The sequence below is a fragment of the Jatropha curcas genome, chromosome 9 (genome assembly GCF_041381405.1).
Source record: "Jatropha curcas cultivar XTBG-Jc1 chromosome 9, XTBG_Jcur_1.0, whole genome shotgun sequence".
NCBI lineage: Eukaryota > Viridiplantae > Streptophyta > Magnoliopsida > Malpighiales > Euphorbiaceae > Jatropha > Jatropha curcas.
The window spans coordinates 1,453,098-1,474,698 of record NC_143159.1 but is presented as its reverse complement, the minus strand read 5'-3'; the positions used below and the strand labels follow the sequence as shown (position 1 = coordinate 1,474,698).

The 21,601-nt window shown below is 36.7% G+C and overlaps 5 protein-coding genes and 1 non-coding gene across 7 annotated transcripts; 4 read left to right on the top strand and 2 right to left on the bottom strand.

Moving 5' to 3' along the window:
• The first annotated feature begins 37 nt into the window (after nucleotides 1–37).
• On the top strand, nucleotides 38–1,474 carry LOC105633876 (uncharacterized). Its single transcript, XM_012216575.4, has one exon. It carries the CDS (start codon nucleotides 38–40, stop codon nucleotides 1,289–1,291), a length of 1,254 nt encoding a protein of 417 aa, XP_012071965.1. The 3' UTR covers nucleotides 1,292–1,474.
• Nucleotides 1,475–6,315: 4,841 nt separating this feature from the next.
• Nucleotides 6,316–7,947, top strand: LOC105633878 (B-box zinc finger protein 21). Its single transcript, XM_012216579.4, has 3 exons — nucleotides 6,316–6,777; nucleotides 6,854–7,333; nucleotides 7,442–7,947. The coding sequence occupies exons 1-3, from the start codon at nucleotides 6,592–6,594 to the stop codon at nucleotides 7,712–7,714; spliced, it is 939 nt and encodes a 312-aa protein (XP_012071969.1). The 5' UTR covers nucleotides 6,316–6,591; the 3' UTR covers nucleotides 7,715–7,947.
• Nucleotides 7,948–9,671: 1,724 nt separating this feature from the next.
• Nucleotides 9,672–10,647, bottom strand: LOC105633929 (uncharacterized). The gene is made up of 2 exons (XM_037635898.2): nucleotides 10,360–10,647; nucleotides 9,672–10,218 (listed from the first exon to the last, which is right to left on the bottom strand). The coding sequence occupies exons 1-2, from the start codon at nucleotides 10,580–10,582 to the stop codon at nucleotides 9,929–9,931; spliced, it is 513 nt and encodes a 170-aa protein (XP_037491826.1). The 5' UTR covers nucleotides 10,583–10,647; the 3' UTR covers nucleotides 9,672–9,928.
• A 1,270-nt stretch (nucleotides 10,648–11,917) lies between these two features.
• Nucleotides 11,918–11,990, top strand: TRNAE-CUC (transfer RNA glutamic acid (anticodon CUC)). Its single transcript has one exon. It is a non-coding gene; the product is annotated as a tRNA-Glu (tRNA).
• Nucleotides 11,991–12,056: 66 nt separating this feature from the next.
• On the top strand, nucleotides 12,057–15,787 carry LOC105633879 (Low temperature viability protein). 2 transcript variants are annotated; one of them, XM_012216580.4, is made up of 5 exons: nucleotides 12,057–12,720; nucleotides 12,843–13,223; nucleotides 13,625–14,233; nucleotides 14,472–14,603; nucleotides 15,418–15,787. In XM_012216580.4, the coding sequence occupies exons 1-4, from the start codon at nucleotides 12,226–12,228 to the stop codon at nucleotides 14,601–14,603; spliced, it is 1,617 nt and encodes a 538-aa protein (XP_012071970.1). In that variant the 5' UTR covers nucleotides 12,057–12,225; the 3' UTR covers nucleotides 15,418–15,787. The 2 variants fall into 2 exon arrangements, with proteins under 2 accessions (XP_012071970.1, XP_012071971.1); XM_012216581.4 differs by having other exon boundaries at nucleotides 14,472–14,620.
• Nucleotides 15,788–18,006: 2,219 nt separating this feature from the next.
• LOC105633881 (putative TPR repeat-containing protein At1g05150) lies at nucleotides 18,007–20,888 on the bottom strand. The gene has a single exon (XM_012216582.4). It carries the CDS (start codon nucleotides 20,616–20,618, stop codon nucleotides 18,225–18,227), a length of 2,394 nt encoding a protein of 797 aa, XP_012071972.1. The 5' UTR covers nucleotides 20,619–20,888; the 3' UTR covers nucleotides 18,007–18,224.
• Between the last annotated feature and the right edge of the window lie 713 nt (nucleotides 20,889–21,601).

The window sequence follows — 21,601 nt, the reverse complement described above, 5'->3', positions numbered from 1 at the left end:
CAGATCCATCATTTTTCTACCATTTCACTTCCTAAATATGTCAAAACACAGACCCATTCTCAATCTGTCTCTGGCTTTTATATTGCTTGAAGTAGTAGTCGTACATTCAAGAACCTACCTTGGAGACATACGAGTGCTCAAGGATCTAAAGAATGGATTGGACCCCAGCTCCATTTCCCCTGCATCTTGCCTTAGTTCATGGGACTTCTCTTTGGACCCATGTGATCACATCTTCAGCGACAAATTCACTTGCGGCTTCAGGTGTGATCGAGTTGCCTCCGGTTCATTCCGAGTTACTGAGATCACTCTTGACCCTGTTGGTTATTCTGGTTCACTTTCTTCTACCACATGGAACCTCCGTTTCTTACAAACGCTTGACATCTCCGATAACTCATTCTTTGGCTCAGTCCCTGAGTCACTTGCCAATCTCACGCGCCTTCGTCGTCTCAGTCTCTCCAAAAACTCTCTCTCAGGCGAGTTACCATTCTCCCTCGGGTCTCTCTCCCACCTCGAAGAGCTCTACCTTGATAACAACAATCTCAACGGATCTTTACCTTCAAGCTTCAGTTCTCTTGTAAGCTTAAAAAGACTCGAAATCCAACAAAACAATATCTCGGGTGAGTTCCCTAATTTGCATTCGCTAAAACGCTTGTACTTTGTGGACGCAAGCGATAACCAGTTCTCCGGTCAACTTCCGTCAACATCGCCAATGTCTCTTGTTGAGCTTTCAATGCGAAACAATAACTTAAAAGGGAACATACCGCACAATTTAGGCGATTTGGAGTATTTACAGGTTTTAGATCTCAGCCACAACCAATTATCAGGGCCTGTATTATCACTTATTTTTAACCATCGGAGCCTTCAACAGCTGACTCTATCTCACAATAACTTCAGAGTCTTGCAAGTTCCAAGGACAAAGGGTTTTACCAGTAAACTTATAGCTCTCGATTTAAGCCATAACAATCTTGGAGGCCTATTGCCAGCATTTCTTGGCTCGATGCCCAAGTTATCTGCTTTGAATTTGGAGCAAAACAAGTTTACAGGGATGATACCAACTCAGTACGCTCTGAAAGCGGCAGTTCAAAAAGCTCATACGTCGTCGTTTGAGAGACTGTTATTGGCAGGAAACTACTTGTTCGGGCCGATTCCGGGTCCTTTAATGAGTTTGAAACCGGGTTCTGTTGATTTGAGCCTGGTGGATAATTGTTTATACAGGTGCCCTGACAACCTTTTCTTTTGCCAAGGTGGGGATCAGAAATCGTTAGTGGATTGTAAGAGCTTTCGGCCTTAAATTCCTTAATTAAAGATAGTTGCTGGATAGTACTCTTAAGTGAACCAGATTTGTATTATAATACATATGTTATTTGCTTCTTTTGTTTCTCCTCCTTTCTTGCTTTGACCATAATTAAAACAAAATGGTCATGAGAAATTCAACTTCAAGAAAATAAATAAGATATTTATTTTTATTGTATTATTTTCTTTGACACCTAGATTACGAATTTACTGTAATCAGAACATTATACTATCTTTGATTATATATACTACAAAACGAAGTTGCATGCATGAAAACAGTGTTAGTTATAGATCCAAGACATAATAAAATATGTGATTGTTATCTGAAAATATCTTTTCAGGTAGGTGAGTTTTAATGCATCCTTTATTTTATTTCATCTCACATGGGATCAGTAGTAACTCAGGTTTCTAATTTTTTTTGACTACCAAATTTTTAATCATATATGTACTCCCCATGGACTTGATAGCACCGGCCACCGGCCCCATGTGCGGCCCTTTAATAAACCTGCAGCTGCAGAGGCATTGTTTATGTCCTGACTGTTCACTGCTAGTCGTCTCGTAGCACGAACTAATTCAGAGAATTCAGGACCTGTAAGGTGGCCCATTTAAACCTATTCCACGTTTGCTCATCTTTCTGGCCCAATCTCAATTAACTTTCGCAGGTATATGGGCCACGACAGATCTTTGAGCCGATTGGGCTTTTGGCAATTTTTGTTTTTCAACCCGATAGCTCAGGCCTTATTCTGTTGTGGTCCACGACTCCAAACCTCTTCTTCACCTTACGGTGATCTGAAAACTTCTGCTCCTTAACTTGTTTGGTGTGGATCTAAGCATCAATACACACTTTTGTAGACACAATTCCTGTTTTGGGGATAGAAGAAGGTAAAATTTTGTTGTTCTTTGACTAATTCTTGTACTAAATAATGCCAAACTAATCATGACATTTCTTGGATCCAAAAGATGAAAATAATTAGTTAACACGAAGAATACTAAAACTCCTAACAAACCAGAAATAAGATAAGGTAATCATTAAAATAAAAAATAATATTAAAACTACTAGCAAACCAGAAATGATATAACAATATTAATTAGTTTTTAAATGTCATGTAGCCCCACATCCAATTTCATAATCTTTATTTATTTTTTGGATTGATCCACTCCCATAAGTATTCCTATAATATTCTTCATTTATTGTACATTTTTCTTAATTGCTTGGATTCACAAACGGGCATTAACTATTTGTCATAAATACACGAAAGCTGTACCAGTAGAAGAAAACAATGTAAATAAATGAACAAGAAGATGGGTCTATGCTGGACCCCCAGGGCTTTCATATTAATATATTATAATGCATAACCATGACCTACGAGTTGTGGTTAAGTTAGCAATGCAGATCAAGCATATGGGAATAACTTTTAAGTTCAGATATGTGGGTACTTATTAATTGTGATTAAGTCTTGAGCAGGATTAAACGGTCCCTGATAATAGGTCTGGATACCGGTGGTTTAAAAAAAAAAATTCGCATAACCATAATATTATACTATATATTAACTTTAATAAATGTTTGCCACTTTACAGGTGTATGTATTATTTTATATTAATGTGTTTATCATTGCATCTATCAAATTAATATGCAAATAATGTCATTACTTATTGCTTACCCTTATTATTATTGATTACACTTTAATTAGGTTCTTGGTGGGCGCAATACTTTTTATAAAAAATTTTATAGCCTCTCAAATTTTTTAAAAAAGATATACTTTGCTATTAAAATTATGAATTTTAATAATATTTTATATTTGTCAATACTAATAATAACTTTTAAAATTTATAGCTTTGATATAGATAATATTGATTTGATACGTTGTTATTATATTTTATATTTCAAACGAAAGGCTTGACAGATAATTTACACTGTTGAAAAGGATATCTTACTTGCTAAAAAAAATTGGAAAAAACAGAAAGAAAAAAGAGTCCGGAATGCCGTCCGAGTGAATGGAATCGGGGCATCCAAATATATTCGGGTCTTAATCCTCCGAGCAGATATCCACTTTTGATTTAATTAACATATAATCCACTCTTTTTTTTTTTTTTTTTTTTTTGGAATCATGACATTGACATGACCTGCCTTGTTTTGCAAGTGAAAGTAAAAACCACTCTCTTCTACAATTTCTTTACCAGAAGAAAGTTAATTAGCGAGTTTAATTGTATTTTATATACACGTTTTCAATTATCTCTATTGGTTAACTTTTCAAAATATGAGATTAATTGACTTTGATGTTTCCATCACTCATTATCTGGTAGACTTTAGGTTACTTGGATATAAAAAGTTTTACCACTACGATGAATCGAAAAGAAATTATATTTTTACGTAGGTTATTATATTATTTCGAATCATTAGTCATGTCACTCACGGGTAAAAAAAAAATTGAAAGGCTAGTTTCCTCCCCACCGACCGATTTACCATGATGTGATGATGGGACAAATCACGTACCGCGATGAAATTATTTAGATGGACTGTTTTGCAAGCGCCGATAACTTTCATCCAATGCTTTGGTCAATCTTCTCCAGCGCTACCAAATTATTCGCACGGCAAATTGGAAAAGAATGTCACTTCTCACTCAGTACCTGAAACGTGTTTGCAACTATTTGTGCTATCAAAAGAATAATTATGAATATTTTCTTCACATTTACAAATAATTTATAAATTAATATATAATTAATTAACATTTTATTTTATCAGTCTCCGTCCTTTTTTTTTTCACCTATTTAAAGTGCATGGACTTGAGTTTGGTAGCTCTTCCATTATGAAAGAAATTAATAAATTAATTAAAATAACAAATTTACTAAATTGTTTAAGGTAAGCACTCCTAGTAGTTGAGACTTGAGACTCTTCTAGATTTGAACTCAGCCATTCTCGCCTGTCTGTCTATCCATTTTACATAAGTGATGAGATAAGCATAAAAAAAAAAAAAAAAGATGGAGCTGCTATTGTATAAATGGCACAGCTCCAAAGGCAGATATATATAATATGGGCAAGGGCAACACAGCACAACTGATCTGAAAGCCCATTAGCTGACATAAAGTCTCCATTACGAGGCAGTTGGTAGGTAGCATAACAGTCGATGCAATTGCAAGACTACTTGAACTACGTACTTTTTTTATTAGTTACTATTTTTATTACTTCAAAAGATTTCTGCTTGAAATTTGAATCCATAAATATCATACACCTTTAAAGGCATTTCTTTGCTTCCTAGTTGCAAGCAGAAAAAGGGACCCTGCCGTGGCCCCTTGCTACGGACAAGGCGAGAGAGAGAGACCTTTTATATCTTCCATCTTACGAAAGATGGGGAATGAGAATGGTTGACTCATCGCAGTTTACTCTTCCTTCTTAGGGTACTCCTATTATTGTCAAAATTAATGAAAATTACGATTAGCTAATGTCGTTTTCACTTGTCAATGTTTTTCTCCTTTCGTTTTCGATTAATTTGCATCTAATATTACTAATTGAACTCGTAATACCAAAACTTTGAGAACAATTATAATATTATTGAGACTATATATATATATAATCTTGAATAAAGTTTCTCCTCCTTTATCAATATTTGTGTTGGACAGTGACAATTAATAAATATTATTTGTCACGTTGTCTTTAATTATTATAAATTTTAATCTCGATATAAGCGTGGTTTAACGTGTTCAAGATATATTTTGTTGGGATTTTTATAAAATAAACTAACTATATATTAATCTTTTCTTGTAAATATATATGCAAGTTGCTTAAAAACTACTATTCAAATAAGTATATGTTAATAGATAGTTAGATTCACGAGATTTAAGATTAGATAGTTTTTTTTTTTTTTCTTTTCGTAGTAAAAATAATAGTGAAAAACGAGGATATATAACTTTTACATTTTTTACCATTTTCATTTGCTAGCAAGCAATGAAGTAATTGGCATGCAAAGATGGAAATCCATGAGACCAAAGAGAACTATTTTCTGCTTTTCGTCTCCAGTGAACTACTGTTTGTTTTATTCTTCTTCAACTCAAAAGGAAACTATTCCATTATTCTCTCCTTACGGTTCACTTTTGGTACTTTGATTTCATAATTCGTTATGCTTTAATTAGCAAAATGGAATAGTTTTTGACGAGTTCAGGATTTGATTCTGCAATAACCAACTAGCTGGTGATGGTGGTCCAAATCCTGAATCCTAGTAAATGAACGGTTATTCGCAAATTGCTTTTTTTTTTTTTATCAATCCATTTTATTCGTTATATATAAAGATAAATACTAGTGTAACATTTAACAAAAGAAATTCTTTGAAGAATTTGATTTTAATAATTATAAAATTTATTCTTCATTATCTTACTCAAAGAATGAGGTTATTATGATGTCAAAATAAATTTGTGAACTATATAGCGGTGATCCACTGCCAAAATAAAAATTTTAATGTATATATATATTTATCTAAATTAATTCATAAGATTCAGTTTATTTATATTTTTTACCTTTTTTTTTTCAAAAAACTATATATTGACTTTGAAAAAAAATATTTCTACATTCACCTAAACTACAAAATATGTTAAACACCGAGTATAATTTAAACTTGAAACTTTTTTGAGTAGAATTTTGAGACTTTAGTTTTACCCGCTAGTTTAATTTTTTTTTAAGAAGAAGATTAAGTTTTCATTAGGAATTATATAGCTTTTTTGGAAAAAAACCATATTATGTGTCCAAATTAAGATTAAGATAGATTTTTGTGCTAGTATTAGTAATTTTAATTCACCTTAAAATTAGAAGTTTTGTCGCTAAAAAAAAAAAATTAGAAGCTTTGAAAAACTATTTACCCTATTGGGCCGTTAATAATTAATTGCCATGCATTGCAACTCTAGCAGAAGAATATTGGGTTACACAAATTCACTGAGCCCAGTAGAATAAAAATCTACATTAAAAAAAAAAAAAAAAAGAAACAGTTAAACCCTCCAATAATCGAAGTAGCCATATGTCAGTCCCTCTCCATTTCCTTCCTACAGAGTCAAACACATTTAAAAAACAGAGCATGAAACTGCAGCATACACTCTTGGACTCCTAGTACTGCTGATTTCACTTGTTCTGTTCAGTACTACTATTATTTATTCTATCTCCTCTTTCTTTCCAGGATTTAGCACCTCTCTTCTGCTCTTATCTTTCTCTGTTCTGTCTCGCTCTCAGCCGCCATCTTTGGCATCTTTCTATCTTTAGAAAGTTAGCATATTATTATTACCTCCGACAAAGATCAGTAAGAGAACTAGTACTAGATGAAGATCCAGTGTGACGTGTGTAGCAAAGATGAGGCGTCCGTGTTCTGCACCGCCGATGAGGCTGTCCTCTGTGACGCCTGTGACCACCGCGTCCATCACGCCAACAAGCTCGCTTCCAAGCACCAACGCTTTTCCCTTCTTCATCCTTCCTCTAAAAATTTCCCTCTCTGTGACGTCTGCCAGGTATTTGTCTATTTGCCTCTTTGTTTATCAGTTTTGCTTTAATTTATTGACTAATCGTGATTCAAAATTATTGCAGGAGAAACGGGCTTTCTTGTTTTGTCAACAAGATAGAGCAATTCTTTGCAGGGATTGTGATGTTCCAATACACAAGGCCAATGAGCACACGCAGAAGCATAATAGGTTCCTTCTTACAGGGGTTAAGCTTTCTGCCACTTCTGCGCTTTACATGTCATCTTCCTCTTCCGCATCAGACGTGAACAGCAGTGATCTGGTTCCTGATTCCAAGCAGTCTCAACACCAGCCCTCGGTTAAACCTGTGTCTGTCTCCCTACCAAAATCTAATCTATCTTCAATTGGTAAGACCTTACCTTCAAACTCAACTGTGAACAAGAATTTATCCTCAAACACATCCGTCAACCGAGATGGAGATAATCTGGTAATAAGTGATGGAATTGGTTCAACAAGCAGCATATCGGAGTACTTAATGGAAACGCTGCCTGGCTGGCAGCTCGACGAACTTGATTTCCCTTCTACTCCCTTTGCTGGTTTCTGTAAGGTTTGCGTCTATATCATTTCTCCCATTCTTCTTTTTTCCTTTAAGATTAGACTAGATGATATTATGATGTCCTCTTAATTCATTAGATCTGACTATTTTCTTTTGCAGCCTGATGACGACGGGATGTTGCCGTTTGTGGATACTGATATTGGGAGCAACAGTATTATTTCCCCTTTCTCGTCGGAAACCATGGGGATTTGGGTTCCACAAGCACACCCAACTCAACATTATCAGCAAATAGGAGGGCAAATTGGGTTGAAGGAAACAAAGGGCACAACGAACACGAAAGTTAATTACAGAAGATGGAGCGATGATGCATTTACTGTTCCACAGATCAGCCCTCAATCCACTGGGTCCAAGAGATCTAGTCCCTTCTGGTAGAACCCAATTGATCTTCTTGCTTTTGTTATAAGAGAATTATATATCAACAACAAGGCCTCATGCTTTGGATTTTTGGTATGAGTAAAGTATCTTCGGATCTGTTTTACCTTTCTCTCTCAGTTTGTTCCAATCCAACTAGTTTCTTTAATTCTGTTTTTTTATTTTTTTTGTCTAATTTTATTCTGCAGACATCTCTGTAAATATGAATGAAAATCACTCAAAATTTTCTTTTCTTTTGATTTTTCCATTCAACTATTGCTTGCCAAGTAGAGATCAGTTCTTTTGTACATTATGATGAACAAAAGATGCCGCCTTAACCTATACTTTTTGCAAAGATCCACAGAAAGAAATGAAAGGACAAACCGCCGTTTTGTTTTTTCTTTAAAGTGGCGAGACAAGTGACAGCTGAAAACACATATAATTAACAAAGATCAGTTTTAGTTATTCTGTGTCTCAAACTCAAGCACTGAACATTGTAGAAGATGATATAAAAATAATGATGATGACGAGGAAGTTGATGATACTGAAGTTGTGATAAGGAAGTGAGCTCTGCTTTTGTCTTTTTTTGCACATTCCTTTCTTTAATGGGAGCTCGCTACGAGGTTAGCCTACCCATCATTTCAGCCCCGAAATTGAGATTTTGTTTCTTGTCTTAGTTCAATTCCCAATATTTGATCCAAGTCAGTAATCTCGATCAGATGCGCGTATCCTTGTTTCTGGCGTAATCTTCATCTCACTGGTGCAAAAAGAATGGACTGTTCATAATGACCAAAAGAATGTAGGGAACCCAACCTTGTTATGGGGCAAGAGAGTTCGAATTGCCTGGGAGTGAAAAGGATGAATGTCTATGAGAAAGGGGATTAGTGTTCAGAGGTACAGGCACTAGGGTCGGTGACAAAAGCTCTATTGGTTGATGAAATCAAATGTTCCATGACGAATTTTTGTACCATATAACAAAATTATATTTTCAAAAAGAAAAATGAAAAACAACAAAATTATACTTTTTGTGTCCATAATGAAAGTCAATTCTACTGGAACATTCATAGCTTTGGCCTTTTGGGTATCGAAAATTCAAATCAACTCCATTGGAAATTTTGAATATTGTACGAAAAACATTAAGCTACCATAGGAGGTCAAGAAATAACGTGATGGTGGCAGGATAAGGACGGCGGAGGGAGGGATGCGAGAAATAAATAAAAAAATGTTAGCTTAATCAATTCAATAAACTTGCAAGTGGGATTAATGATTTAATGGTGAGACCCTTATTAAAAAAAATAATAATAAAAGAAGAAAAAAGCTTATGCTCAGTTTTGTTCTCAGCCAAATCATGAATTCCACTCTGGCAATTTTAAATATTTTGGTTAGGGGTGCATCCACTCACGTATCGAAGCTATTTTTTTAAATTTTCATTCTTCATACTTGATTTTCTCTGGTTCCTAATCAGTCCGAGGATAAAAATTATCTCCGAGTCCAAGTTTATTCTAACATTATCAAGGTGAGAATTAATTGTTTTCAGACGTGGTCAAATAACTTGAAATCAACAAATTCAGTTAAACTCTTGCAAAAAATATGTAGAAAAAGGTAGTAAAGCTAATTGCATATGGAAACTAAACAAATACTACTGATTTTTATAGTAGATAAAGTAACATGGATGGTTGGTAAAAAATAATTGTGCATGGACTAATACTATTTATTAAAACATAATATTCTTGGGCCAAGTTATTTTATCCGCTGTAGCCCAAATGGTTAGTTTCTAGCTGAATGAATTGTTCAAAGCCAACAAGCCCACGAGGCTATATCTGGCAATTGAAAGACCCATTAGCCCAAGCTATTAGGAGGAAACAAACCAACCAGGTTATGAGCCTTAGGAAACATATTTGTCGAAGGATATGAATGCCTAAACATGCCGTTGTTGTCATTTAAGTAACAAGATTAACAAGAAGACATAGCAAAACAATTGAGGTCACATAGCAATCATTAATCATTGAGTCTCATCTAAAAAGAAGAAAGAAAGAAAGAAAAAGGAAGAAAAGGTCACAAAATGGTAGCTAGCTACCATGCAAAAGAAAATTTCAGCACACTGAACACACCACCTGATTAAACTAAAGCAGCATCTAATCCAGCAAACATCAGAAAAGGAACTCTTGAATAAATCATCAGCCTATATGTAAAAAAATGGTTAAAGGAGAATAATACTTAATTAGCAAAAATGAACTAAGAACGTCGACAATGAGCTTTGCACATATGTTGGCAATCATAAAAGCAAGGTCCACCGCAGTGAAGAGGACAATCCAATCTCATCCCTTTACACCTTCCTCTTCCCATGCATTGAGCAAACTCTCCTAACTTGTAATCTTCATTGCTAAAAATTCTCTTCCTATGCACTCGCCTATTGTTAATGCCTCTTCCCTTTCCTTTCCGACCACCACATCCCCATTTATACCACCCGCCGCCTCCTCCTCCCCATCCCCATCCACTTCCACCTCCTCCGCCCCCACCTCCACCTCCACCACCACCACCACCCCCTCCCCACCCCCATCCAAAACTGCCGCCACCGCCACCGCCCCCGCCACCGCCCCCGCCCCCGCCACCACCACCACCTCCTCCTCCCCCGCCCCCACCTCCACCTCCACCTCCACCTCCACCTCCTCTGTAATACCCACTATATCTTTTCTCGTTGTTAACCACAACTTCAGTTGTGTTATGACTTCCTTGTGCACTGCTATCTAGAGGAAGGTTATTAGGAAGATTTAAGGAAGTGGCGTTAACTTGAGCAGTTCCGTTTTTAACTTGATCAGCTTTCAGCTCAACAACCACCATTGCTAGAAAAAACAAAGCCCATAACCATCTTATTGTAAGTGTCTCCATCTTCTCTAGCACTATGTACTTGCAATGTTCAAATGTTGCATTGCATATGCAATCTCTGGATATAGGTTTATATAAATGGCTTCCTGCCAGCTAGATTTTGGGCTCCAGCTGATCCAGATCTCTAAAAGTAAACCAATAACAATTAAGCTCTCTCTCAAAAGTGGGGAAAACATGCCTTAAGGCACACTTTTGTCCCCACTCTGCAACTTGCAAGGAGTCGGGCACACCACACATAATCCTCAAACCATAACCAATCCTGTTAACCAAAGGTAAAAGTATTCTTGACATTAAATAAGAATTTTGTAATAAAACGAAATTTAATTAGAAAAATTAAAGGATTTCCAAAACAATTAGAACCCCAGTTTAGGCATTCCTATTGCATCTAAATTACTAGATAAGACTATGATTTATTTAATGGATAAGACTTGCCTGCATTAACTAATTTCTGTTGTCTCTTGCTTGGAAATGACGTTTGAGATAAAGTGTGTACAGGAAGTTGCAGTGCATGGAGATTAGAGAGAGAGAGATGGTGGGGGTAGTTTGGTTTTACCTGTACATAATGTTTCTTGCAAAGGGATAAAAATTGATTCCCTTATGCTGGTGCCATCATGCATGCGTCCATATATATTCTATCTGCAAAATAAATTATTTTATACAAACGCTTTGATTATATACTACAGAATGAGCAAATAAGAATGTTGATTCATTAGTTTCTTTTAAAAGGCAGTAATAAGGATGGGATTGCAGAAAAATAATAGCAATTAGTAGCCATATAAAAAGTGCCTTTTCCAGGTTTAAGGCATTGTTTAAAACATACTATATTAATACTAAGAAACACTGCACTCATTCATGCCCCCATTATCTTATTGGGATCCCTTTAAATTTCAAGAACCTGCCTTTTCTTGTCAGACTTTGTTGTCTGTTTAATATTTTGGGGCATTATTATATAAATAAATCAGGTCAGGCTCCAGGCTCGAGCTACCAGAATATACAAAGCTTGGTCCTTTTGTATTCACCCTATAGTATCATGTTCTGAGCATAATAATCATTTGAGTTATAAGTGACTTCATTGATGTCAAAGATATATGCCTTACAATCGCAAAGCAAAACAGAAGATTTACTTGTGTACTAGCAGCATATCCAGAATCAACGGCTGGGAAATCTGTGGCCCTCATCACCGCACTTTTGAGAGATTATCATATAGGACTCGCACAATCCTTGCTTATGTGATCTTCCTGGTTGCAATTCTTGTTTGTCATGCCCAGTTTTTAGTATGAAAGAAGATTTTTATTTAGACTCCTTCATAAGCGTATATTTTAAACCAAAGTACAACGGTCCGTTGTAGTCTAGTCGGTCAGGATATTCGGCTCTCACCCGAAAGACCCGGGTTCGATTCCCGGCAACGGAATTATTTTTTCCCACCTAAAAAAAACACATATATAAAATATAATTACTTTTAAAAATAAATAATATTTTAAAACTCACAGTTCGTCGTCTAGGGTTTATATCCAGACTTTTGCTCCTAGTTAGGGTTTATAAAATTTATTCCTCACGATTATCTCCACTGCTTCAATCGTATTTGCTTCTCTAATCCACCATATTTGCACATCTCACAAATACCGCTTATTAACTAATCTCACAGAATGGGGAAGAAAAAGAAATTTATCGACAAGAAGAAATCTGCAACGTTCCAATTACTGGCCCGCGACTCAACTGATCCCAATTATGATGAAACACCGGGAAATGACCGAGTTTTCGTCCGAGTCGACAACAATCTCTACTTGCCGGACACTTTCTTTGACGGAGATAACCCCGATAGTATCTCCGTCAATGGCCAGAACGATGACGATCCGACTTCCATTTTCGCTGATGCGCCAGATGATGCCGACGATTGCGGAGATGATAATCATAGGGTTTTGGGTAGTTCGATGAAATATGTAGGGGGATTTGTAGGAGCTTCGTCTGCAGAAGCGCAGCCTTTGCCTGAGCGCGTGAGGAAGGAAATTTTGGAGCTAGGGTTTCCTGATGATGGCTATAATTATTTGCTTCACTTAAGGGAGATTAAGAATACTGGTGGTGGCTCATATTTTTATCGCAATCCTAAAGCTAATATTGATCAGCTTCCTCGCGATGTTAAGGTTGGTCAGATTTCGTTTTGTAGTCTAACTAATAGGTTCCATTACTGCTTTTTTTTTATTATTTTTTTTCAATGAGAAAAAAATACGGTGAAATTGATTGTCATTTGATTTTGACTTTTCAGGCCTATGATGCTTCAAGAGTTCGGGTATCTGAGGTGAAAACTGATGATACGAATGATAAGTCGATTTACAGTGTGGCGTCAAGAACTGTTGGAGTTAAGTTGCAGAGAGTGTTGGATCCTGAAGTAGCTGCATTGCTTGATGACAGTGATTTATCGCGGTTTGGTTCTGATGATGAGGACCTGGAGGAGGATTTTGTTGTTCGTGCAAATCTTCCTGAAGAAGGTGCTGATTTGGATGTCAACAATTTGATTGAGGAACCCAGTGAATATGTAGAAACTGCATTGGATAATGGCGCTGTAGACAAGGAAATAGAAGTAGGAAATGATTTTGCTGGGGGAAACCTGCGAGTTTGCCGTCCTCTTGATGAACAATTTGATATGGTGAGACACTGCTTGTTGAACAATTATTTGACATTTCTGTTCCTTTTTTAGTATGTAGGAATGCTTAAATCAAATTATGACAGCCAGATTATGAATTATTTTGGATTCTTATTTTACAAGGATTAAAAGGACGATTTAGGAGTCATTACCTAGAACTTTAACATATCTAAAGACACGTCTGTTCACCCCTTTTAATTATTTTGTTTGTTCACACCTTTCAATTATTTTGTTTGTTCACCCCTTTCAATTATTTTGTTAACATCCTGAAATCCAAAATTTAGATTTTTGTTTTCCTTCATAAGTATGTTCGTGTTGCTTTATGCTGCACCTAATGTGCAGGCATATATATCTTGTTTTCATGAATTCAGTCCTCTATTATAACAATATTTTGTGCTCTGCAGCTTGAACTTCAAGAATATGCCACAGATGATGAAGATGGCGAGTATGGTGGTTATGAAGCTGAAGAAGATGAATCTCTTGCTAATAAGCTCAACAATGTTCTTAATGACAGTGCAATGGATGACTTGGATCTTGGTGACAAATACGCAGTTCCTGCAGATTTGTTGCATGGCAGTGATAGACCAAAAAGTAAAGAAATTCTAGAATCAGCAGCTGATGTCATTCGCCGTTGTGCAGAATATGCAGAGAAGTATGAAAATGAGGATGATAATGAAGATGTTGTCATTGTCCAAGAAAGTAGTGATGATTCAGAACAGTGGGATTGTGAGACTATCATCTCTACATATTCAAATCTTGACAACCACCCTGCTAAAATTGAAGCACCAGGTATTGCTAGAAGGAAGAAGATAGCTGAAACTGTCTCTGGTGCTTTAAATGCCACCAGTCATGTGATAACCCTTCGAGGGAAAGAGAAGCTTCCTGTAGACTTCTTGCCTCATGGTATAAAATCTGATGTGGAAAAAGCAAAAGCTGTGCCTGGCTTAAGGACTGAGCCTGTGAAGAGGAAGCAACATGGCCAGGAATCAAAGGAGGAAAAGAAAGAAAGAAAGGTATATTTTTGCTGTTTGTTTGAGCCCTTTCATTGAGTGTCAGTTCTTTAGTCATTATGTAATGCATTTGGAACTGGTGAAAGATGAAAATATCCTTCCAGTTGTAAGTGTACTTACAATGACTTTTAGGCGAACAATTTTCTTATCCAAAAACAAAAATGTCAATTACAGTCTATTTCCTGGTTTAATCACATCATTTATTTGAACTTAGATTATGATGTTATAATTCTATATGCAGGCTGCTATAAAGGAGGAAAGGCGTGAAGCTAGACGTTTGAAGAAAGAAATGAAGGGGATCTACCGAGGTGAAGCACAGCGTGCTCAAAGAGTTGCTGCTATAGCTGGCCCATCATCAATTCATCTTTTATGAGTATGTTGATTATTGAGGTAGCTTTGTTGTTTGAATTCTAACAATTGAGTTGTGGATTTCTGGAATTTTATTTACCCAATTTTTCATTCTAATAGAAAGTACATTGAAAAGAGTTTGATGGTCTCTCCTTTAGGAGATGGAAAGTTTAAGCATGAGAATGACAAAATAACAAACGTATGCAAAAGGCAGCCTGACAGCAAAGGCTTTATCCATGTTTTTTATTCTAGGTTTGGGTAACCCCTGGCTTGAGCAATTGATACTCCAATTTGTTGTTGAAGTCTTGATCTCCAGAACTTTCTGGAGGTTTTCTCAGTGTTAAGAGAAGTCCAGTTGCTCTGCTTATTGGTTGTGATAGGAAGCCTAGTGCAAAGCCCTGAATTCTTGTGATTCCTCCACTGTTCGTAGATATTTATGTCGCGTAAACTAGTTGTGTTTTCTTAAAAACCAATTTGGGCTGAGGCCTTAGTGGACTTTTCCGGCCTCTATGAAGAATTAATTAGCTTTTCCATCTTCCAGTTCAACAATATTCGTACGTTTGCTGTACTGCTACAAGTAGATTGTGGGTGCCGTGAAATAAAACCTAGGTTGCCTTCAATCTAACCTGTTAATCATGTTTAGTTTGGACCCTTTCGTGAATAGTACATTTTATCTTTTTTACACACTGCAAAATACTGAACCAACTAAATCATAATCCACTCTACTTGGTGTCAATCCTCCATTCCTCTCGATCCAAGATACTCTGCAAAATAAAATAAATGAAATTCCTTGAGGTTGGCTACAGTTGAATTTGATTTTTCCTCTTATGTTCATATAGGTAAGTTGGTGTCAGATTATTGCATAAGCAATGTGGTATTCAAGGACGATTAACTCATCATTCCAAAGCCAACAGAAGGAGAGCACTTTGAACATCATTTTTACAAGAAAATGTGCCAAATCATAGCTCCGCCCTTGACTTTCAGGTAGAATATAAAGTTGCATAGTCAATCTTTTTTTGCTGTTCTCCTGTGAGAAAGGTTATTTGATAATGTTATAACACTGAAAATCAGTGAGTTTCTGAAGCCTATGGCTATCATCTTGATTTTTAGATGAGCACAAATTGAACTTACCTCCAGATTTTAATGTGTTTGAGATGAAATGGCTTTGGCTTAATGTATGCCATTAATTTGTTTTGTCTGTTACTTTTACATTGTGCCTAATATCTTCATATTCTTTTCTCTGTTTGCAAAGAGATTTTAATGTGTTTGAGATGAAATGGCTTTGGCTTAATTTCCGGTTATGCAAGTTGTGGTGTTTGGTAACAAACAATGTTGTTATTGTCATTTGCCCCATCTTACATAACCGGCGGTTAAAAGGAGGACAAGAAGAAGAGGAAGAGGAAGTAGGAAGCTAGTGTGCATAACACACAAAAAAAAAAAAAAAAAAAAAAAAGGACAGACTACTAGACTCTTGCTCTGTCTCACCCTAACAAGGAACCAGATGGAATGCTTCCACTTATTTAAACAGCTACATCTATGAAATTTAATAGTAAATTATGTCATGACACTAATGAAACTAAACCATAATGTTTAGTGGAAACAAAAGCAACATTATGTGATAAATTCATGAAACTTCTCCGTGGGGAATTGGAGCAAAATCTCCTCCACCTAGTCTAGGTGGAGGATTCCAATAGCCATAATCTTCTTCCACATCTTCTGGGTGGATCTGGTAGTCTTTTCTATATCTATGTTTCCTCCGCTTCTTGCTGACGCCCTGCTTCTCATGGTCTCTGACTGGCTGGAAGGAAAGAGATGCTGGTGGTAATTTTGGCGAGAATGCCACTGATAATGGTTTTGATTCTGATTCTGTAATTAGCAGCAGTATCATTATAGCCATCGTTGTCATGTATAAAATGTGTACAACTGACCTCCCGTTCAAGATTGTCATGCTAATAAGTATGACTCTGTCTGCAACTGCTTTTCTTTGAGCCTCTCATGCAGTTGTTCACTAACTCTGCAATTTAATGTAATAATTTATTAATACCTGTGGTTTATGATAAATCTGGAGATTAAGCTGTCTTTGCATTAGCTAGAAGTAGCGCTTAAAATGAACTTGTTTCTCTCACACCCTGTGCATGACATGACTTATTTCTTGCACGTATATTTATTGAAGGGAACTTGGTCACTGGCCTTGCAGCATGCATATGATGCCCATCTTATCCCTTAATAACGGGCTGGTTTCAAAGAAGAGAAGAAAAATTCCTAATCAATAAGATTACTTTCATTCATGAGCTAAATGGATATAATTATTATGCCTTGATGTCTTGAAGGTCAATTTATTTTTTCGATCATCTGATAAAAAATCATTAAGCTAAAATTTGTTTCTTGCATGATAGCGTTGACAAAAACGAGTCAAAGTAACAATCATAGGTTTTCCTTTTATATTAAAGGTTAATGTTGGTGTTCATAATTATTGTAACAGAAGGGAAGAATAATAATGATACTTAGTCTTTGACCTAATGCATCATAAAGTTGGTTAGGAGGTGCTTCGTGTGTGTATTCCTTAATAAATAATTAAAAAGTGCGACTCATCTGATTTGCTAATATATGCTGAAACTATTGGAATATCCGATTCAGATTACAATAAATACTTTACTTTAAAAATATTTGTTTGAATATGTTTTAACCTTTTATGAAAAAAAATAAATATTCTGTTGCTGGTAGTCCGACCGGTTCTCTCGGTTGAAAGAACCGGTTGGACTACGAGTATCCTAAATATTGACATTTATATGATAGTATAATCACCCTAAAAATTTCCTAATAATGGTTATTTGTATAGTGGTCTAATCTAGAACGAATATACCGGGGATATATATATATATATATATATAAACAAATAAATAATAGAAACTGAAAATAACACTTGATATTATTAATAATTTTATTTAATAGTTATTACAAAGATCCTGGTCAGTATAAACTTCGAACAACAATCATAATGCATAAGCTTCATAAAGGAAAATGGCAACTTTACTGCCAAGTATTAGGTCCCAACTACCGGTAAGTGTACTATTTCAAGCATTACAGCTGACAACTAATCCAACATACATTATCTACTAGACAGCTACCAAAAGTTTCAAAAAGAAAATGAACCTTGTCCTGCTCGCACTTATGAACCCCTCATTGATATGTTACACACTTACATGTACCATAGTTCTGTCTCTGTCTTATTTGTGAGACTGATGACACCATTAAGATGCAAAAAAACTAGAATACATTCCTCCATTTTGCAATGTTGGTTTCATTCGAAGTTCCAGCAATCAAACAATAAATATCCGAGATTTAAGGTGCTGGATCAGAAAGGATACAAACTCACACGCACCCAAATCATATAATGTTTAAGGGTAACAGGAAATGTACAGGTATCATACAAAATTTCAAACATCTATTTTTAACATAAGGATGAAAAAAGAGATGTCTACAACCTATTGGAAACAGGATCTGAGAGATCAAACAAATGACTTATTGTACAAAGTGGTGTTAATGACAACTGAATACATAAACAAGCTAATATAATTCACACAATACAAGAATTTTATGACAGGATAGTACAAAATCAACAATATATCCTTAAGTGAATGTGCCATCAATCACTATGAGATTGCAAAGTAAAACACATGCACTTATCTTTCATAGCTTCAGACTCACTTCCATACTCTTTGAATTTGTACTCATCCTGCTTAAAAGCAGGAGGCACCTTTCCTTCACTATAGCACTGATTACATAGACTAAAATGTGATTTCATCTCCTTAAAGCGGGAACCAATAATTGGGTAGCGGCAGACTGAGCAGACGTGGTTTCCATGGCGATTCCTATCTCCAGTTTCAAGCTTTACTAGAGTTGACATGATACCAAAACCCCAATCAGGATCATCAAACATCACAAGAAAATCATTGAAAGATACCATTGAAGAGTCCGTTTCCCCATGAACTTCTAACATTTCACTAAGACCATGAGAAGGAACATAAATAGCTCTCAGCAACTTTATATAACCAACAGCATCAACCTTTTTAATCTGAGAACTACCTTCATTCGCAGGACGCCACAAAAGTGCATCAAAAGCTATCCGTTTCCGCTTGTCAGGACTGCCACCACAAATAGGAGCTAGAACAGCGTAAAACATGCCCAAATCTACCCTGCCTGAGCCTGTGTCGTCCAAAACAGAGAGAATCCTCTCATTTATAGCCTTGACAGCCCCCTGAAAAGTTTCAGGCTTCAGGAAATTAAGTAACCTCTGGAGGATTTCCTCCAAGTTAGGTTTTCGTATTGATTTCTCTGGAACACCACCACCAGAGTAAGATACTGGCACATCGGTTTCATTCATTTCCTTCTTCAAAAGCTCCACATCACAACGACCCAACCTGGTAATCCTTTGAAAAGTCCTAATTTGAAGAGCATTGGCTAAGTCCTGTCTCAATGTAGTTTTTCCACTCACTGTCCTAAATTTTGAGAGTTCCACAACAACAAAAGCTCCCTCCCCATTAGCACCTCCATTTGGCTTTACTTTCTTTTTCTGCAGCTGCTTTAAATGTGATATTGCATCATGCAGTTCAACCCTATTTGTCATTTTCAAGGCTTCCTTCAAAGCTTTCTTGGCTTCCTCAGTTTCACCAGCCCCCAACAATGAGACGGCCTTATTAAGCTGCGCCCGCCAATGGTTTGGCCACACGGCTAACACCCTGGTATACATCTCTGAAGCTCTCTGAAATCTACCCAAATCCATGTACAGCCCACCCAAATTATACAAAGCATCCACATGACTGGGTTTCAAATCGATAGCCTTTTGAAAAACCTCTATAGCCTTCTCATCCTCACCCATGGCATGCAATGCAGAAGCCAGATCACAATGGGCATCAGCATAATCCGGCTTCATAAAGATGGCCTCTTCTAAGGCCTTAACAGCTGCCATATATTCGCCTACCCCGAAGAGAGCACTACCCAAAAGTTTCAGAGCTCTAAAATGAGTGGGACAAAGAATAGCAGCTTCCCTATAATATTCACAAGCACTTAAAACCATACCTTCGCCTTCTAGTGCAATCCCAAGATTGACATATATCTGAGGGAGTAAGTAAGCCCACTGACTCCCACCTGCCTCAGCTGCCTCAAGCGCCAACAAGAACTCCTCTTTAGCTTCCTTATATCTCCCAAGAACATACAAGCAATTCCCAGCTCTAAAATGTGGCCTAACATCCATAGGCTGCAACTCACAAGCTCTCTTAAAACTCACCAATGCCTCCTTAAACAACTGGTGCTCATACAAAACCCTCCCAATCGCCATATGCCCATCAAACGCCTCATCTCTTGATCTCGCCCCATCAGCACGGCTTCTTAAAACCCCCAATTCCTTGACGAAAACTGCATAATCATGCCCTGACTCTTCCCAAAATATCCTCTTATCCGAGATCTCCGAAGATGGGCCCAACTCCCTCGACCAACCAGCATCCGAGTACGCATCAAAATTGTCACCTTTCAATTTCCCATCTTTTGCTTGCTTGGCTTTTAATCTCTTCACCAAAATCTCCAAATCATCGACAATTTTCCATGTATCATCAAAAACAATCCCATGATTAGGAGAAACCGCCCACGCAGCAGTCCTCTGCTTCTTCTGCGACTCTATAGTCCTTTCATCCAAAATTGAAGAGGAAGACGCCTGAGATGCAATCGAGATCCCTTTACTATCGTCCATATTAAGCTCGAGCTCAAGCGCGTCGAAGTCTCGATCAACATCACCGGCTCCGTCATCGTAAGTACGCAGAAGACCATCGTAGGTTAAACCTTTCTCGCCATCGATGAACTCGCCGTAAGTACGAAACACTTCATCAAGAATAGCGTTGATTTGCTCATCGCTGAATTTCACTCTAGGATTCACAGCGACAACCAAAGCCGCCATTTCTTCTCTGTTGAGTCCTCCATCTCGATTAGAATCGAATTTCTGGAAAATTCGCTTAACTTTCTCTGATCTGCTCCCTCTCGTTGTCATTTGGCAACTCGTTTAGGTTTCCGGTTTGTAAACTGGAGAGTGAACGAGAAGATGATAATGTGCCTCTCAATATATTAGATAGATAATGTTACACTGTTGAGCTGTTAATTCCTTTAATTAGGGTTTTTAAATTAGGGGATTATAGCCAATGTTGATAGCAATTCCTGGTCAGCAGAAAAGGAAAAGGTTAATGGGGAAGGAGACGAGCATAGGGTAGATTTGTCCCTTAGTTAGGAGTGATGGAAGGGGTTATCGGTCCCCACAATACAGCGGTCTGTTGCATTAGTATTTAATTTCTCATTTTGGGTGATTGATTTGCTTATGGTGTGGCATTAGAAAAAGAAAGGTGGGATGGATTGCCAGCTGGCTTACGTGGGTGCAACTATCATTTCCTTACGTGGACTGGCTCTGGCTTTGGCTAGGCAAAACTGCAGTAGAGATTAGTTTTTATAAATATTATATTTTTATTTTTATTGATAAATATAAATTCTAAACTTAAATTTTAATCATTTAACGAGCTTGCCTCGGGCTGGGCTTGAACCTGTTTACAGACCTTTGGATGATAGAGCTGGAAACACTTCCCGTCTTGCATGCTCATTCAACGGCGTAATAATATTTGTTGAAATTTAATATATCCATAACATAACTAATTTATTCTATCTGCTCTGTGTAATAAATATTAATATGTTGATTGAATGTGAATAAATGGAAGGCCGGTCCATAATATTCTGTTGCACATCAGAAACCAATGGAGGACTTGTTCAGTGAATTTTAAATATAAGAAATATATAAAACCTTAGCCGAAATAAATAAATAAATAAAAATGCCTTTGAGGTTCAAAATTCAAAGGATGCTGAGATTTTTTTTTTTGGCAAACAATTATTTGTAAACAGAAAACATGTGGCTGAATGGTGAAAACCTGAAAATTTGACGCTGAAGTAACTTTAATTTGCATGATCGTACTCAGATAACTTTTAAAGGAT

Excerpts from the sequence above, each read along its gene's own strand:
- LOC105633876 (XM_012216575.4), top strand. The coding sequence starts at position 38 with ATGTCAAAACACAGACCCATTCTCAATCTGTCTCTGGCTTTTATATTG.
- LOC105633878 (XM_012216579.4), top strand. The coding sequence starts at position 6,592 with ATGAAGATCCAGTGTGACGTGTGTAGCAAAGATGAGGCGTCCGTGTTC. Across the intron at positions 6,778-6,853 it reads CTCTCTGTGACGTCTGCCAG|GAGAAACGGGCTTTCTTGTT; the intron begins GTATTTGTCTAT and ends AAATTATTGCAG. Across the intron at positions 7,334-7,441 it reads CCTTTGCTGGTTTCTGTAAG|CCTGATGACGACGGGATGTT; the intron begins GTTTGCGTCTAT and ends TTTCTTTTGCAG.
- LOC105633929 (XM_037635898.2), bottom strand. The coding sequence starts at position 10,582 with ATGGAGACACTTACAATAAGATGGTTATGGGCTTTGTTTTTTCTAGCA. Across the intron at positions 10,219-10,359 it reads TAGTGGGTATTACAGAGGAG|GTGGAGGTGGGGGCGGAGGA; the intron begins GTGGAGGTGGAG and ends GTGGTGGTGGAG.
- LOC105633879 (XM_012216580.4), top strand. The coding sequence starts at position 12,226 with ATGGGGAAGAAAAAGAAATTTATCGACAAGAAGAAATCTGCAACGTTC. Across the intron at positions 13,224-13,624 it reads TTGATGAACAATTTGATATG|CTTGAACTTCAAGAATATGC; the intron begins GTGAGACACTGC and ends TGTGCTCTGCAG. Across the intron at positions 14,234-14,471 it reads AGGAAAAGAAAGAAAGAAAG|GCTGCTATAAAGGAGGAAAG; the intron begins GTATATTTTTGC and ends TTCTATATGCAG.
- LOC105633881 (XM_012216582.4), bottom strand. The coding sequence starts at position 20,618 with ATGACAACGAGAGGGAGCAGATCAGAGAAAGTTAAGCGAATTTTCCAG.